This window comes from Jatropha curcas, chromosome 7, assembly GCF_041381405.1.
Source record: "Jatropha curcas cultivar XTBG-Jc1 chromosome 7, XTBG_Jcur_1.0, whole genome shotgun sequence".
Lineage (NCBI taxonomy): Eukaryota > Viridiplantae > Streptophyta > Magnoliopsida > Malpighiales > Euphorbiaceae > Jatropha > Jatropha curcas.
In genome coordinates this window covers 25,933,196-25,948,810 of record NC_143157.1, presented here as the reverse complement: position 1 = coordinate 25,948,810, position 15,615 = coordinate 25,933,196, and the positions used below count along the sequence as shown (strand labels likewise).

The 15,615-nt window shown below is 34.9% G+C and overlaps 3 protein-coding genes across 11 annotated transcripts; 2 read left to right on the top strand and 1 right to left on the bottom strand.

The window, feature by feature from the left end:
* The first annotated feature begins 626 nt into the window (after positions 1-626).
* LOC105633179 (uncharacterized) lies at positions 627-4,598 on the top strand. Of its 3 annotated transcripts, none has more exons than XM_037636672.2 (4): positions 627-777; positions 1,177-1,749; positions 2,300-3,796; positions 4,070-4,598. In XM_037636672.2, the coding sequence occupies exons 2-4, from the start codon at positions 1,233-1,235 to the stop codon at positions 4,117-4,119; spliced, it is 2,064 nt and encodes a 687-aa protein (XP_037492600.1). In that variant the 5' UTR covers positions 627-777; positions 1,177-1,232; the 3' UTR covers positions 4,120-4,598. The 3 variants fall into 3 exon arrangements, with proteins under 3 accessions (XP_037492600.1, XP_037492598.1, XP_037492599.1); XM_037636670.2 differs by having other exon boundaries at positions 2,300-3,801; XM_037636671.2 differs by having other exon boundaries at positions 685-791; positions 2,300-3,801.
* LOC105633178 (uncharacterized) lies at positions 4,446-8,032 on the bottom strand. Of its 2 annotated transcripts, none has more exons than XM_020678923.3 (8): positions 7,447-8,032; positions 7,219-7,368; positions 6,961-7,110; positions 6,741-6,866; positions 6,497-6,613; positions 6,120-6,410; positions 5,491-5,972; positions 4,446-5,421 (listed from the first exon to the last, which is right to left on the bottom strand). In XM_020678923.3, exons 1-8 carry the CDS (start codon positions 8,018-8,020, stop codon positions 4,789-4,791), a joined length of 2,523 nt encoding a protein of 840 aa, XP_020534582.1. In that variant the 5' UTR covers positions 8,021-8,032; the 3' UTR covers positions 4,446-4,788. The 2 variants fall into 2 exon arrangements, with proteins under 2 accessions (XP_020534582.1, XP_020534583.1); XM_020678924.3 differs by having other exon boundaries at positions 5,491-5,969.
* A 2,343-nt stretch (positions 8,033-10,375) lies between these two features.
* Positions 10,376-15,598, top strand: LOC105633176 (HMG (high mobility group) box protein with ARID/BRIGHT DNA-binding domain-containing protein). Of its 6 annotated transcripts, XM_012215750.4 has the most exons (8): positions 10,376-10,546; positions 10,854-10,911; positions 11,813-12,041; positions 12,988-13,066; positions 13,636-13,798; positions 13,870-13,989; positions 14,233-14,621; positions 14,816-15,598. In XM_012215750.4, the coding sequence occupies exons 3-8, from the start codon at positions 11,872-11,874 to the stop codon at positions 15,287-15,289; spliced, it is 1,395 nt and encodes a 464-aa protein (XP_012071140.1). In that variant the 5' UTR covers positions 10,376-10,546; positions 10,854-10,911; positions 11,813-11,871; the 3' UTR covers positions 15,290-15,598. The 6 variants fall into 6 exon arrangements, with proteins under 6 accessions (XP_012071140.1, XP_037492641.1, XP_012071138.1 ...); XM_037636713.2 differs by lacking the exon at positions 10,854-10,911 and having other exon boundaries at positions 11,818-12,041; XM_012215748.4 differs by lacking the exon at positions 10,854-10,911 and having other exon boundaries at positions 10,377-10,546.
* Positions 15,599-15,615: the final 17 nt, after the last annotated feature.

The window sequence follows — 15,615 nt, the reverse complement described above, 5'->3', positions numbered from 1 at the left end:
ATCAATCGCATAGAAATTTTTTAAAAACTGTTCCCTCTTTGTATTTTTCTTTTTCATTAAACGGTGAAAATACTTTCATTTCAAAACATATATATAGATATAGGGTTAAGTGAACTTTTTCACTGTGCAGACTTATAGGTGTAGATGTGAATAAAAACGGTTAAAATCAAAAAAATCAAACTGAAATTAATTTGATTCAATTGCTTTTAATTTGATTATTAAGATAAATCAATTCAAATTGATTTCTTTCACCCATCAGATCAAATTTACATCTTTTATTTGACTTGGTCAAAATCAAATCAATAAATCATTTCATCCCGCAATTATGAGATTTATAAATGAGGGAAAAAAAATTAATTTGTATTATACTAGCTTGACCCAAGGGTAAGTAACGGTCTTTTCTAGACGCTGTTAATTTCATTTAATTACGCCTTTCCCAGTTCCCACTGTAATTTCCTAGCCAAAACCGCATGGTAACGGTTACGCTGTCACACGGTAATCAATCCACACCCATATAGCGACTGGCAGACACGATCCTTAAAAGTTGGTGACGGAATAAAAGGCGCGTGACATTAACGAAACTGGACTACAATCAAAATTCAAAAGTACATGCGGGTACAGCAAACGGTGCCGTATCTATCTCGGGAATGGAGCCAAAAGTTTTTGAATGACAAACTCTTTCTATAGTTTAGAAAACCTTTTTGTCTGTTTTTATGAAACTTCATAGCAGCTCAAACCAAAGATGATTCGTGGCCGAGTTCACTCAATAGCAGTTCTGTGAGTCAATACATGTAACCCATGCCTACACTGAGTTTATCATTTAGTAATCTATTTGGTATTTGTTTATTTATTTTGTTTGGTTTCTGAGAAATTTTGAAGGAGAATGAAGTCAGTGCACAATGGAAAAAAACAATTAGAAAAAGGAAAAGACTTTTGGGATTACTCTTTCTTTTTCTCTAATTTTGCTTTTTTTGGGTTTTCTGGGTTTTGCATATAAGTAACCTCTGCAGCTGCATTGGGTTCAGTTTAGTAGAGTCTTATGAATTTTATGCAGTTTTATTGGCAATCAAACAAAGGATTGTTCATAGTTTACATTCTAGATAAAAAAAAATTGAGTGAAAATGCTGTGCTTGACATATTATTGTTCTTTTCTTCGGTTTTCTCTTAATTGAACAGGAAACAGGTTTATTTACTTAATCGACTGGATTCTTGAAGAATTGTTTTCTAGGAAAATGTCTTGTCATGAGATACAATCTTGGACTTTTAGTGGGCTAGTGGGTGCATTTCTTGATCTTGCTATTGCCTATCTTCTGCTTTGTGCATCAACTCTTGCTTATCTTGCCTCAAAATTCTTGGGTTTGTTTGGATTGGCTCTGCCTTGCCCTTGCAATGGACTATTCGGTGACCCCAATAGTGATAGTAGTTGCTGGCAATCGGTGCTAGTAGACAGCCCATCAGGGAAGATATCCTCTGTCCAATTCTCTGTTAAGAGCAAACTCCCTTTTGATTCAATTTGGGAAGAAGAGAGGTTTGATATCAAGGGGAAGGGGGTTTCTTCTCAGAGAGCACGACATGCTCTTAGGCGCCGTAGGAAATGTTTGACTGATAATGGGGGGTCTTCTTCTGTTTCCTCATATGATCCTTCTCGGTTGGATTCACAAGCTGCTTTTCAGTCTCCTGCCAGTGCTAGTAAATTGGTGCATGACAGTATCGAAGGCAGCACAATACCTGATGGCAATTCTCAGCTTTGTGAGTGTGAATACTTGTTTGAAATTAATATTCAGTTTATGTTAAACCTGTTTCTAGTGTGAACTAGCATGGTTCTCATATTTCATTTTGCCTTAACCACTTTCATATGGGATCAAAATTTTGTGCTTTATGTCCCGAGAAATTTTAGGCTTATTGAAGAGTGAAGATGGGTTCTGCAATATTTTAATTTTTTTTCATTTGGACTGTAAAAAATGGTTCCCCTATACTATACAACTTACCAAACCTTCCATTATAGTCAGATACTTGCATATTTTCCAATGCAAGAGGTAATTTGTTAACTGAATGAAAATTATAACAATTATGTTTGAAGTATCGAAGTTGCATATCCTGCTCTGTGTTTTCTGGACTGTACGCTTTCAGGTGTTAGGATTAAGTTTGCATTTTGACTCCTAGATGGTCTGCCTACATAATTCCTGCAATCAAAATGTTATGAACACAATCCGGAATGCATCCCAATTCTTGCATATGCAATGCTAACATTATTTCTGCAGATTTTATTGCTGCTTCTAATGTGCTTATGCAATTTTAGATGGCAGGGTCTCTTCTGTAGACATGGATTTGCTGGGGGGAGAGTCCCCTGATTTTGAATCAAATGCACCTATAAATGAAAATGAACTAACACAGAAGGATGCATTACCTGCTGATAACTTGAATTTGGATGCACAAGGTGAGGGCTTCTTTGATAGTAATGATAAAAGTATAATTAGAGTCTTGAAACAAGCACTAGAAAAGGAGCACGCAGCTTGTACTGCTTTGTACCTTGAGCTTGAGAAAGAGAGGAGTGCTGCTGCTACTGCTGCAGATGAGGCCATGGCAATGATACTGCGTCTACAAGAAGAAAAGGCATTGATAGAAATGGAAGCTAGACAATACCAGAGGATGATAGAAGAAAAATCTGCTTATGATTTTGAAGAAATGAGCATTCTTAAAGAGATCCTAATAAGAAGGGAAAGGGAAAAACATTTCTTGGAGAAGGAAGTTGAAACTTACAGGCAAATGATTTTTGGGAGTGAGCAGTTTGATTCTGATCAACAAGATATTGGAACCTCTCGTGGAAGAAGGGCAGCTTCTTTGCTACATTCAGGTGAATCCATTTGTGGGAAGGAAAAGATGGAAAATGCAAACAAAATTTCCGAAGATAGATCTATTGAATTACAAGATCGTACTCTAACCTTTGGGAAAAAGTTACCAAACCCAGATTTGGATGAAGTTGACTCTTTGAAACTAGGATCAAGTGGCAATAGGGAGATTGATGAAGAGTTTGGAGAGATGGAGCCATTATCATTGGAAAAGAGCCCAATGTCTCAGGAAGGGGAGGCACAATATAACTTTTCAATTGCTGAAACATACAATTTGCAGGATGAGAAAACTGTCACCCCCTTCAGGGAAGTACAGCAGCAAATTGATGTCACTAGTGCAAGCCATGAGTCAGCATCAAAGACAATTCAGGCCGGTGATGAAACAAAAAATTTTTTTTCATATACTTGTGATGATTCAGAGAAGCAAGACGAAGGTTCATGTAATACAATGTTCAACAAGGATCCTTTTGTTCCTGATGTTCGAATGATTGATGACAAATTTAGTGTGTCTGGTGAAGTCAGAGGAAATGGAAGTGAAAAGCTGTTTGTGAATGCTGCCTTAGACATCCCAAGATCTTGTGATAGTCCAAATATGAGCAGGTCACAAACTGAGCAGGATGTCAGAAGAAGCTGCTCAGACATAACTAGTGGATTCTCACCTATGGATTGCTCACTAAGAAAACCCATGCTTTCTGATTTTAGAAGAAATTCCATGTCTATTGTTGACTATGAGAGGTTTAAAATTGATAATGAAGTTGGGAGGCTGAGGGAAAGGCTAAGGATTGTACAAGAGGGCAGAGGGAAGCTCAATGTGTCTACGCAGAACATGGAAAAAGAAAAAACTCAGTTGCAACTTTTGGAGAATATTATGGGCCAGCTTCAAGAGATTCGGCAACTAACAGAACCTGGAAAGGCTTTTCGCCAGGTCTCATTGCCTCCTCAATCCTGTAAGGTGTGTTACTTGAAGGATTCATTTAGTATGGTTTACATGAATGGCTGTTGTATGGAGTGATGGTTGTTTTAATGTTTATGGATTTGTTTTAATTTTTTTTCCACTATCCAGAGCTATGGTGCTACTGCATTTACAATTATCTGCTTCAGTCAAAACAACCAAGTTATTTCATTTTCAATTTTACGTTCTCTAGTTGCTGCTGCTAATATTCTTGCGGTGCAACTTATTTCTTTAATAGTTATCGCTAATCCAGAAGCTTCTATTTCAGATCATGTCAAAGAAAAGACACTGGAGAAGTGTTTCTCTGGAAGTACGTAGAAGCACTTAAATACTGTTCTCCATCACTGATATTGTGCTTCTCATGGATCTTGTTATGGTAGTTTCTGGACAAGGAAACTCTTGCTAGAAGAACTTGCTTGTAGTTGCTTCGGACATTACAGGGCAGAGCTATGCCAACTTTCCTGGGAAGTCTTGCTGGATGAGATGCTTAATCTGCAGATAACAAATCGGTGATGTTGGATCTTGTCAAGAACCTTCCAGCAGGATTTTATGCAACAGATAGGATTGGTGGCAGATTAATTGCTTTCTGTTATAGTAGAAATGCAGTTTGGTCACCCATGTAAGTGCCACGTGAGAAATTACACTTGAGTTAATAACAGTCATGTAATTAACACTGGCTTAAGAAGTAAATTTCTTCTACAGAGCATAAACGGTTTTTTCTCCGTTATTTGAGGTTCCAATATGTTGGACTACGGTTGGAATAAAGATAAATTGCTTCACTTCCTTTTGGTTTGAAATTTTGTGCGTACTTGATTTTCGCATGCAAATTTCTTTCCATAGTTTGCATAAACTTGAATTGTTACACCATTGATGTTAACACTGCACGAGCACTAGAACTCACTCCAAACAACAAAAATGCATAAATCACTCTTCATCATTCTCATAAAAGAAACTAAAACAAAAAAAAAAAAAAAAGCCTCCAAAACCTCAGTTATGCACAGAGCGGTTCGAAGAAACCTTGTGCTTGTAGCTACGTTGAGGTACTTCCTTGAGGATAGCACTTGCAAGATCAAAGTAGAGAGGTAATTGTGCAAGAGCAAAAAAGGTCACTGGCAAGCATGTTGCAGCATACAATGGATAAGCTGCATATCTCAAGTTTTCTTTTAGGACAAAGACATGCCCTGCGCAGAATGAGAGCAACACAGAAGCTATGGATGTAAAGAGTGATGTTAAACCGAGAAAGAGCTTCCGTGGCAAATCTACTGCGAAATCATTTTCTTGGTAGCGGGAGGTAAGAATTGTTAGAAAAAAGATGAGTGCAGTCACTGAAAAACAGAGAGCTACAAGTGATGCAATGGCAAAGACATTAAATGCTGGCTCGTCTTTTAGAGTTGGTTGGCCATTATTTTGATTGAGACCACCCGGTACAGTAGCTGAAGTTGCGAAGGCAACTGTTGCGATGAGTGCTGCAACAACCGAGCACGACTCAGAAGTTTTTGTAAGCCATTCGCTTCCTCTAGTTACAAGGTCTTTATGTGTCTCTGTGAAAATTTCTTTTGGTGTCTGGCCTTTGCTGTTGTGTTTTACGAAGAAATGTGGTGGCATTGATTTCTTGACAAACTGCATTACAAGAATGAACCAAGTTAACTGCAGAACAAAAGAACAGAACGAATCATTTTTTTTTCTTACATTGTACCACTTGATCTCCCATTGCATCTGCAACGCTGCCCCTGGAATCAACCACGGCCGATGATCGCCAAATTTTGCAGCAAGATGCAATGCACTATTTCCGTCATTGTCCAGTTGACGAAAAACACTTTCCTTAAGCATTGCCCTCTTAAGCAACAGATTGTAGACATCAGTTTGTCTTTGTTCAACTGCTAGAAGCACGACATTCTTTTTATCAGAGTCCAGATCTTGAATAGCTACAGGAAATGTGTTTAAGACTTTATCCACTATTTCAGTTATTCCCATCTTTGCTGCCATCAGTATAGGTGTCTCCTTTTGGCAAAATTTTGGAGTCTTCTTTTTCTCATATGTCAGGAGCACAAGATTTTTCTGAAGCGTGTTCAATTCTTGGATTGCATATGGATATGCTTCAATGAACTTGTTCACCATTTCAGTCACTCCAAGATTTGCAGCCACTAGTACAGGTTTGTCATTTTTCTCTGCTGTGTGCATTCATAAATTATTAAACACGGTTCCATAAATTTTGCAGAATTCATTTATATATCAAAAGTCCAATTCAGTTTACTGAATTGGAAAATAAAGTAAAATGAAGTTTATATGACTCCTAAGATGAAACGAATTAGCTTTACCTTTTCCATGCTCATCTCTCCCCTTTTGATGTTCTTCTTGGTCTGCAGTCAAAGTACTTAACCCATCATGATTTGCATCTCTACTTTCAGATTTCTCGTCAAACTCTGATGAAAGTAGAGCTTTAGAAACTTCAGATGCATCTCCATCTCTGTTGGGCCAAGATGTTTTTGGATTTTGGCCATTATATTTATACCCTTGAGAAGAAGCTCTTTGAACCAGTTCATGCATTATCTGCACAGCCCATACATGTCGCTCTTTTTTTTCTTTGATGTGCTTGATCTTTGAAATGCCTGAAGATAAAACCATACATAGTAACTGACCTTTTCATCAAAGCTAGAATTAGAAGAAAAAAGGTTGCTGTAGAAGAAATGCTTACCAAATCCAAGAATAATCAGTATCATATTAGCCATGAACTGGCAGAACTGGAAACATGTTGCAAAATTTGGAGGATAAATCCGTGTTTCTTCGTACTTTTTCTTTGCTGGGTTTCCGTCTTCAGAATGAGCTTACTTTAGAATATGAGCCAATTATATAATATGGCAAAAATCAGATAGAACATATAAACTAGCCGATAATTCTTTTAAAGGGTCCTAACCTGGAGCCTAAATATCATTGCTTACCATAATACAAGCTGCTTGTTTGCTGTGGATTCTCTTCATCCTTCAAGTTATCATTTTCAATTCCAGCCCTTCTTCCAAGGAAGAATTGTTTTACTCCATAGCTTATGCTAGTTTCCTGTGTTGTAGCTGGCAAAAAACAAAGAAGGCAATGTAGCTTATTAACATTTCAAATATATATTCACTCAGCATATATTATAAAGCATAATGTGCCATAACTCACTTAATGCTTGGAAAATCTTTCTGATCGCACGATAAAAGTTAATGCCAGTTTCACAATTTGGTGGATATTTAGGAACTTTTTTGACTCCCCAATTGTTTTGGCATGCTGTATTATCTTGGGTTTCCTCCTGAAGCTCATAAACTATTATACCTGTTGTAACAAACAAAACCAGCAACACTTCAATATTACAGGAGAAAAGCAGACAAGATCACAGTCTTTAACTAACACTGTCTGATAAAGCTGAGGCGAAATTCTTACAGCGGTATATTAGAGAAGCAAGTGGTGAACTGTGACTGCCACTTTTGAATGCTTTAGGCTTACTGGCTAAAATATGCAGAGGAGATAGACCAAACTCATTGACAAAATCAACCAGATTTGGATAATTGCAAATTATCTGAAATGCCAAACCTGTCAACAGAAATCAAATTCACTGAAAAAAATGCAACAAAAGCAATAAGAACAACATCGGAACAAAAATAGACTTACAGAAATATTCTCCAGAAATAGCAGAATGAAGTATAGTGTTTCCATCATTTTTTCTGCATAAAGAATAGTCAGTTTCTCTATATTCTTTTTTGTAAAGAAAATGAAGGCAAAGGAAAGCATCTTTCTTTCCATGAAGAGCTGAGAGGAAAAGAGGGGTTTCACTCTCAGAATTTCGAGCTCTAATTAGAGTTGCATCTTTTGCAGCCAAGAAATGACACATTGTAACATTTCCAAGTGCTGCTGCTAAATGCAGTGGTGTGTTTCCTTTCTCATTTTTTATACGTAGAATTCTTGATGCATTGTCTCCAATTAGTTCCAATAGTTTCAACACTACCTCAGTTCGCCCTTCGGATACTGCTATGTGCAATGCGGTATCTTCTGATCTTGTTATTCTTGCTTCTTGAAGGCTTGGATTTTTCTCATAGGCTTCTACAACTTCATCCCATCTGCCTTTCATTGCACATTCAAAAATTTCATTTGCTTCCATTTCCATAATCTGCGTCACTTCCATCCCCTCCATGCAATTGCATATATGCCTATACCTATATATATATATATACAATTCATTGCACATCTTCCTTTTTAATTTCTTCTTTTTCATTTTTATCCTTTCTTTTCCAATATATATATATATATATATATATATATAAAAGAGTAACTAAACTATTCCTAGTCTAAGCAAAATTCATTAATAAAAATAATGAACCCACTTGAAGTTTATCACAAGCATGCCAATCTCTTCACTGAGGTAAGGTATAGAAACCCCATCGTTTAACATTTCTTTTTTATCTCTATCTTTAAGACTTTGTTTGGTTATGCAGTTATTTTATTATTTTTTCCATTCAAAAAGAAGAGAAATATTATAAAAAAACAATTAAATAGTATTAATCTCTGTGTATGTAGTTCAATCAAAGAATATCAACCTGCTTTGCTGGTATATAACAATGGCTTCCTTTTCTTGTCAACGAAGTGATCCAAATTCCATTGATTGGTTTTTGTGCATGCTTACGCCATATTTTCTCTTCTTTATTTTTTTCTCTTAATCACTTGCTTTTTTTGAGAACAATTCGTCAAATGACAATTTATTTTGTGTTTTTTATTAAAATAATATAAATTAAATAATAATTACAATAATGATTGAGTGATTCCATCGTTATTTAAAAATAATGTATTGTTATTCGTGATAAACATTCACTAAATTCAGTACAAACCGAATCAAACCAATACAAAGAAAAAATGGAAGAAATATATATTTTTTTTTTTATAAAGAAAATTGGGCCAAATCAAATTGCGAAATAGATTGAATCAAGTCAGTTCGGCTTTGATTTGATTTTTGAGTTAAATCAGTTTGATTTTTAAGGTTTTTATAAAACCAAACCGAGCGCCAAAAAAACAAAGAATTGGTTTATTCGCTTTTGCTGAAAACGGTTACTCCCTCGCTAATAGGCTTTTAGAATATCAGCATCAGGTCCCTTTTCTGTGGGCCTATTAAAAAGGCCTATCTTTTGGTTGATAAAGGGCTGGACCGGGTTTTGCGAGGCCCATAAAAGTTCTGAGATGCAACCCAACTTTTGAACGACCTGTCGTGGAGTGAAAGCAACGAAAAAAAGGGCATGTGAGAATTAGGTATTTTTAGCTTTCAATAAAAGTCATACTAAATTTAAATTTAGATTTGTGCAAATTAATTTTAGAATGTATTTATATAAATTTTAAAAATAGTAAAAATAAAAGGGATTTGTTTTCGAAATAAAACATTTTTCGGAATAAAACAATAAAATGGATTATTAGATATACACAATCATTTCCAAAAATTGAAAAAAGAAAACTTTAATTATGTTTATCATCTCAAAATTACACAATCAAATAAATTAAACAAGAGCCCTATGTGAATTCAAACATTGATTTTGATAATTAGGGGATGAGGAATTTGATTTCAAAGTCTTATCTTTGAGGAAAATATACTATTATTAATTATTTATTTTTAAAAGGAATACACATAAATTTGCCAACTTTAAATACAAACTACAAAGAAAGGTTGATGAATCAACAAGTGTACTTCACAAAAAGAACCAAATCACAAAACCTACCACCTTGCCTACCTTACAAGAACAATAACCAAAGAGAAAAAAAAAAAAAAAAAAAACCCTAATTCCCAAATACCATAATTGACAAAAAAAAAAAAAAAAAAAAAAAAAAAAAAAAAAAACCCATTTACCATAATCTCAAAAAGAAGCAAAGGAAGGTTGGTGGCAATGATGATTATAATGAATAATAGGCAATTAAGCATATACTAAAATAAGGAGATTAATAGACATTTTGGAGAGGTAGAGAGAATTATGGGATTGATGGGACTTATTCTAAAAGTGTTTAAATGCCTTAATTACATATTAAGGCAGCTAATGTTACGGCACCCATATCTCACATTTTCACCCTTTCATTTTTCATTTTCATTTATTATTTTTTCCTTATCACTTTGGGATATTCCATGAAAATTAATTAATAAAATTAAAAATTTAAAAAGGGGTTAGTGCCGTTTCAATCGGGAAGTCAATAGGACACGTTTTGCTACTTATTTGGTTAAATCTATCTCTTTAACTCCAAACCTCCATTTTCACCAACTTCCATTAATATACCCACCACCATTATTAACCATTTATTGCTAATTATTATTATTATTATGTTTTTTTTCTAAAAATTACATTATCATCTCATATATTTACTATATATTTTTTTTAATTTATTATTTTCCATTTTTAGCTCATGATATGAGCCACCACCACTCTTTGTTTCCCAAAATCCCAAAAATACCCTCCATCATTTAGATATGAAGCAAAAGCTAACGAGGGTAAATATGTAAATTCATTTTATTAGATAGATTTGGGCTTCGTTTTTCTTCTTCTCAGCAATTTCTTATCGCCATACAAAAATTATCAAATAGAGAATTAGAGATAGAGAAAGAGATTAAATATTTATACACATATATATATTTTATATAATCTCTTCATTTTGTTTATTAATAAGGGTTTAGTCTTAAGCAGCCTCTCTTATATTGTCATTTCATATTTGCATGCTCAATTCTGCCTATCTATTCTCACTGTGGGTAAGTCCCTTTTTTATATAATCATTTTCTAATTATTGTTTTAAGTATTTTGCTTATTTTAAACTCTGATATCTGTCATTCCTCTATCTGGGTTTTTTTCATTCTATTTTCTTTTTTATCATATACGTATAAAACAATAAACATAATAATGACCAGAATGACAATATATTGTTTATTCACATTAGGGGAAAAGGGAAAATAAAATTAAATAAGGAACAGTTTAGTCTTGTATTTCATATTATTTTTTCTATTATGGGCAATTAATGTTTCTATTTCTATTGTTATATTTCTTTATCCTCCATTAAAGAGAAAAGAAGAGTACAGTTCTGATTTGAACTTTCAAGAAGGTGGTCTTTTGGGCAAAGGTGGGTTTTGGTTATTTTTGGGTTTATATTAAGGCTTTCTTTTGTATTATTATTATTTTTTTGTTGGGTGATATTGTTGGCTGATGGACAACTTGCCCCACAAAAACCCCACCATCCATGGTATCTTCTATGTCTATCTTTAACTCTGAAACAGTGTCAGATATGAACAAGATAATGAAGGAAGGAGAGGACTTGTACTGTATTTACCCGTATATGTGTGTATATATATTTATATATATGTTCCATCACATAATTTTATTGCATATTTGCAATACCCTTTAGATGTCAGAATATCTTTAGAATGTCAGACAAGGAAATAGCTGCTGCTAATATAGCATTATATAGGCCTGTGAAGTGTGCTTTAAGAGGGAGAAAAGATGGACTTTTTAAGCATCTGGGTGTTTATTGTAAAAGTCTAAAAAAGTGTCAACTCTTCTGGTCTCTGTCTATAAGAAAGGTCTGAACTTGGCTCTGATGGGCTCTTTTAGATGTTACATCCAGCTGAGGCCTCTGGATGAATACATGGCTAATGGCAGCTTTAACGTTCCATTTGCTTTTCTAGGGCATTGAATCTCTTCCTTCTTACAGGGAGTTATTACATCAACTGAGGTCGTTAACGAACATCAAGTTTTTTTTTTTTTCTATTTGCTAGTATATTTTAAATTTTTAATCTGTTTTCTCAACTGCAATCTCCATTATTAATAGCTAACGTTTGGCTTGTTAAATAAACTTCGCTCCACCTTTTCCTGTGTGGGTTTGTCTCTATCTATTGGGTTTTTGGCTTTTCATGAACTTTTTGTTTTTCTATCTGCAATTTTGATTTGTTTGTTGATTCTGAACTTTTTCTTCTTTCCCTTTTTCTTTTCTTGATTTGTTTCCGTCCTTCTATATTTGTCTGTAGGGCAGCGACAAGAGTAAAATAGTAGACAGGTGTTTGATGGTTGAATAGTGGAGTGTGAAATGGCATCAACTTCTTGTGCCAAGCAGAGCACAGTGCTTATGAAAGAACCAGTTATGAACTATATTCAATACCCAGCACCTCTGGCAAGATATGAAGATGTTACTGCCAATCCTAAGCTCTTCATGGCTACTTTGGAGAAGCTCCATGCTTCTATGGGAACCAAGTTTATGTAAGCTTCATAACGCCTTTCCCCATGCCTATTTTTAAGGCCTCATTCCAAACCTTCTCATAATAAATGTAAGGGTCCTGTTTTTTTAAATTCAAGTAGCAATGTGTTGGTCGAGAAGCAAAAAATTACTGTGTCTACGTACTACTTACTGTAGGCTTGAAATTGTCTTTGCTGGTGATTGCTGCTACTGGCTCTTGAAAATGTTTTTGATTTATCGAGTGTAATGTGATTGGATACCCTTCTGTAATTTTTGATGTCATATTTATGCTTTTAAGATCAAAGTTACTGTGTTCTCACTCCAATTTCTGAACATGTCTAAAGTTAACAAAGACTCTAATAATGTTCCTATATTTGGTCCCAGTTGACTAGCTAACTACGAACTTTATTTAGAAATTTTCGATGGTGAAATTTTCTTTCTTTGTCCACAATTTGTTCATATTATTTTTCCTTTTCTGTAAGCCAGTGATTTTACTCTAGAAGAACCAATGTTCTGGTCTAAAAGATGTTAATTAAAGAATCTTAATTTGTATGGATCCTTAAGGAAGAATTAGTGGTTACCTATGATAGGTTAATGAAATTGCTGGGATAAAAAGGAATTTTTGTGTCTAGTCACAGGACACCAGATATCATGTTGGTTGTTTTTTATATCTATATCATCCTTTGATAATAGGTAAAGAAACAGTAAACATTGGATGCTAACAATTGATGTGTCCTGTCAAGAAATTTGCTTGAACAAAGTGTGTAAGGCTTATTTGTTTGTTGCGTAGCTAGCATTATGATTATACTTTCTGTACGTGAGTTCTATTTCAAGAATGGGATTGGAAAGTATGTATGGCTTAAATTGTGAAGTCTATTCTATTAAAGCACCTCACAGAGATATGCATCAGCTTTATCTTGATATGGGATTATGCAAGTATGCTCTAACATACTCTGCCTATGATTTTAGGATTCCCATTATAGGAGGAAGGGAGTTGGACTTGCACCGGCTCTTTGTGGAGGTGACTGCACGTGGTGGTCTTGAGAAGGTAATATGAGAAATTCATTAGTTGCTGTATTTTTTGTTTAACTTGATTGGTAATAAGCTTTGTATGAATAGGTGAGTTTAGATTCAAGGTTATGTCTGTGATGTCTCTTTTATTGATAAAGATGCCGAATTATCTTACTGCTAAAAATGCCTACTACATCAATATAGAAGCTTTTGCTTATAGTTTACATGGACCTCTAATATGCTTCTGTTGGAATTTATGTTTCCATAAAATTGTTTAAAACAGGAAAATTGATATGTTTTTTTAGGCTTTTAAGAGACAATATCTACTCCATTTTCCTTGTGATATTTCCAAGTGTTATGGCCATGTATGCCAAATTCTCTGGAATTTAGATTTTTCTGTTTCTTTAACTTGCAGTGACAATAACAAAATGACATGTCTCTGTACCACCAACTTTGTGCATGATATGTTCTTTGGACAGCCCACCACTGAAATTGATTAAATATGAAGTTATAAACTGTGCGCTTGTGACATATTGTTCTTCATTCCTTATGTTTAATACTGATGAGCATGGTCATGTAATTCCAATTATTTGGATGGAATTGCAGATTATTAGAGAGAGAAGATGGAAGGAAGTTACTGCAATTTTCAATTTTCCTTCTACTGCTACAAACGCGTCATTTGTACTTCGCAAGTACTATGGTTCCTTGCTTCACCACTATGAACAGCTTTACTTTTTTAAAGCCCGGGGTTGGACTCCTGGCTCATCTGGTATGTTCATTGCTCATTTGCTTGATATATTTTCATAAATGTTCATATTAATAGAATGCATATTTTTGTAGTCCCATTGCAGAGCCCAATGGCAACACGATTTCCTGCACAAATAACAGTGCAGCCATCACCTGAATATCAAGCAGCTACATCCCAGCATCAAAGGACAAACACTGCAGAGCTGTGTGGAGGTCTCTTTTCCTTGCTCAAACTCATGTTCTTTCATTTTTCTCAAGCCAGTATTCCTTTTTTTATTGTTTCCCCTTTGTACTTTACATTATCTTCTTTGAATTTACAAAATAGTGGAGGAAAGAAAAACTTGTTTTCATCCACACGCTACAAAATCACTAATATTCAAAGTAAAGTTTGCAGCTTTATTAAATTTTTGTTTAGCAAGTTTTTCCTCCTTTTTAATATGTATGTTTCTGTGGCAGCATCATCTGGAAGTTCTCAAGTTATAGGGGTGATTGATGGGAAATTTGAGAGTGGGTATCTTGTTACTGTCACAATAGGGACAGAGAAGCTCAAAGGTGTTCTTTATCAGGCACCTCAGAACCAATCATGCCAAATGCCACAGCATTATAATGTCTCTGCCAACAATATTGGTAATGCTCGTACTGTATCAGGCACACAACGTCGCCGCCGAAAGAAAAATGAGATAAAAAGGAGGGATCCTGCTCATCCAAAGCCAAATAGAAGTGGCTATAACTTCTTCTTTGCTGAACAGCATGCAAGATTGAAGCCCCTTTACCCAGGAAAGGACAGAGAGATTAGTAGGATGATTGGTGAACTATGGAACAAGCTAAAAGAATCTGAAAAAGCAGTAAGAAATATATATATTTCGTTTACCTTTTGCCTTTTTCTTATAATTATATTACAATCGATTATTTTAATGCCTCAGTTGGTGGCAAGCTCGACTGAACCTGGCACTAAGAAATACATTGTATTTCATATTTCACTGTCATTTTACATTTGTTCCAGCTGTTTGTAACATTCATGATGCTTTTTGTTAATCAGGTTTATCAGGAGAAAGCCATTAAAGATAAAGAAAGATACAGAATAGAAATGGAGGATTACAGGGAAAGATTAAGAACGGGGCGACTTATTAGTGATGCAGTTCCACTACAGCAATGGTTGCCTGAACAGGATGTAGATATGGTGGAGGCTGATGTGAAGGCTGATGAAACAGAAGGCGGAGACTCCCTGCATACTATGGATAATGAGAGTAGTTCTGGTGAAAGTGCTTCTGAGGATGATGATAAAACTGCAGAAAAGGATTTGGATAGAGAACAATCTTTAGGAGTGGATTTTAACATTCATACAGGTAACAGTATGGGTATGACTACTTCGGTCGAGGCAGCAGCATTCGAACTGTGGAATAGAGAAGAGAATATTGGAGATGTGGGGACTGAGAAGGTTGGAAACGTCGAAAACTTGGAAAATATTCTAATTGAGACAGAGAAAGAAAAAGTAGCAGGCCAAGGACAATGAATTTTCTCTACAAAAAAACAAGTAGGATTTACTCTTGATGTTCTTTATAGCATTGCTAAATCATGGCTAAAATACTATTTATGGTAGCTTTTTACTTGATATTTTCATTTTTTTGTCTAGAACTTAACATTTTGTTTTTTTTTTTTTTTTTTTTCCACTTAATCATGCTGTGAAAATTAGTGTCAGTGTTTATGTAGGGAGGTGCAGAAGTTTTGGCTGGCTTCTGGCAGTTTTGTAGGGAGAACATTCTGATTGCATCTCAGCCTATGATTTAATACAATTCCTAATTGATGTTTTCAGTGAGTGCTACTATTGTTTTTGACGTA

Excerpts from the sequence above, each read along its gene's own strand:
- LOC105633178 (XM_020678923.3), bottom strand. The coding sequence starts at position 8,020 with ATGTGCAATGAATTGTATATATATATATATAGGTATAGGCATATATGC. Across the intron at positions 6,614-6,740 it reads AACAAGCAGCTTGTATTATG|ACGGAAACCCAGCAAAGAAA; the intron begins GTAAGCAATGAT and ends CTCATTCTGAAG. Across the intron at positions 5,422-5,490 it reads GGGAGATCAAGTGGTACAAT|TTTGTCAAGAAATCAATGCC; the intron begins GTAAGAAAAAAA and ends CTTGTAATGCAG.
- LOC105633176 (XM_037636713.2), top strand. The coding sequence starts at position 11,872 with ATGGCATCAACTTCTTGTGCCAAGCAGAGCACAGTGCTTATGAAAGAA. Across the intron at positions 12,042-12,987 it reads TCTATGGGAACCAAGTTTAT|GATTCCCATTATAGGAGGAA; the intron begins GTAAGCTTCATA and ends CTATGATTTTAG. Across the intron at positions 13,799-13,869 it reads TTGGACTCCTGGCTCATCTG|TCCCATTGCAGAGCCCAATG; the intron begins GTATGTTCATTG and ends ATATTTTTGTAG.
- LOC105633179 (XM_037636670.2), top strand. The coding sequence starts at position 1,233 with ATGTCTTGTCATGAGATACAATCTTGGACTTTTAGTGGGCTAGTGGGT. Across the intron at positions 1,750-2,299 it reads TGATGGCAATTCTCAGCTTT|ATGGCAGGGTCTCTTCTGTA; the intron begins GTGAGTGTGAAT and ends ATGCAATTTTAG. Across the intron at positions 3,802-4,069 it reads TGCCTCCTCAATCCTGTAAG|ATCATGTCAAAGAAAAGACA; the intron begins GTGTGTTACTTG and ends CTTCTATTTCAG.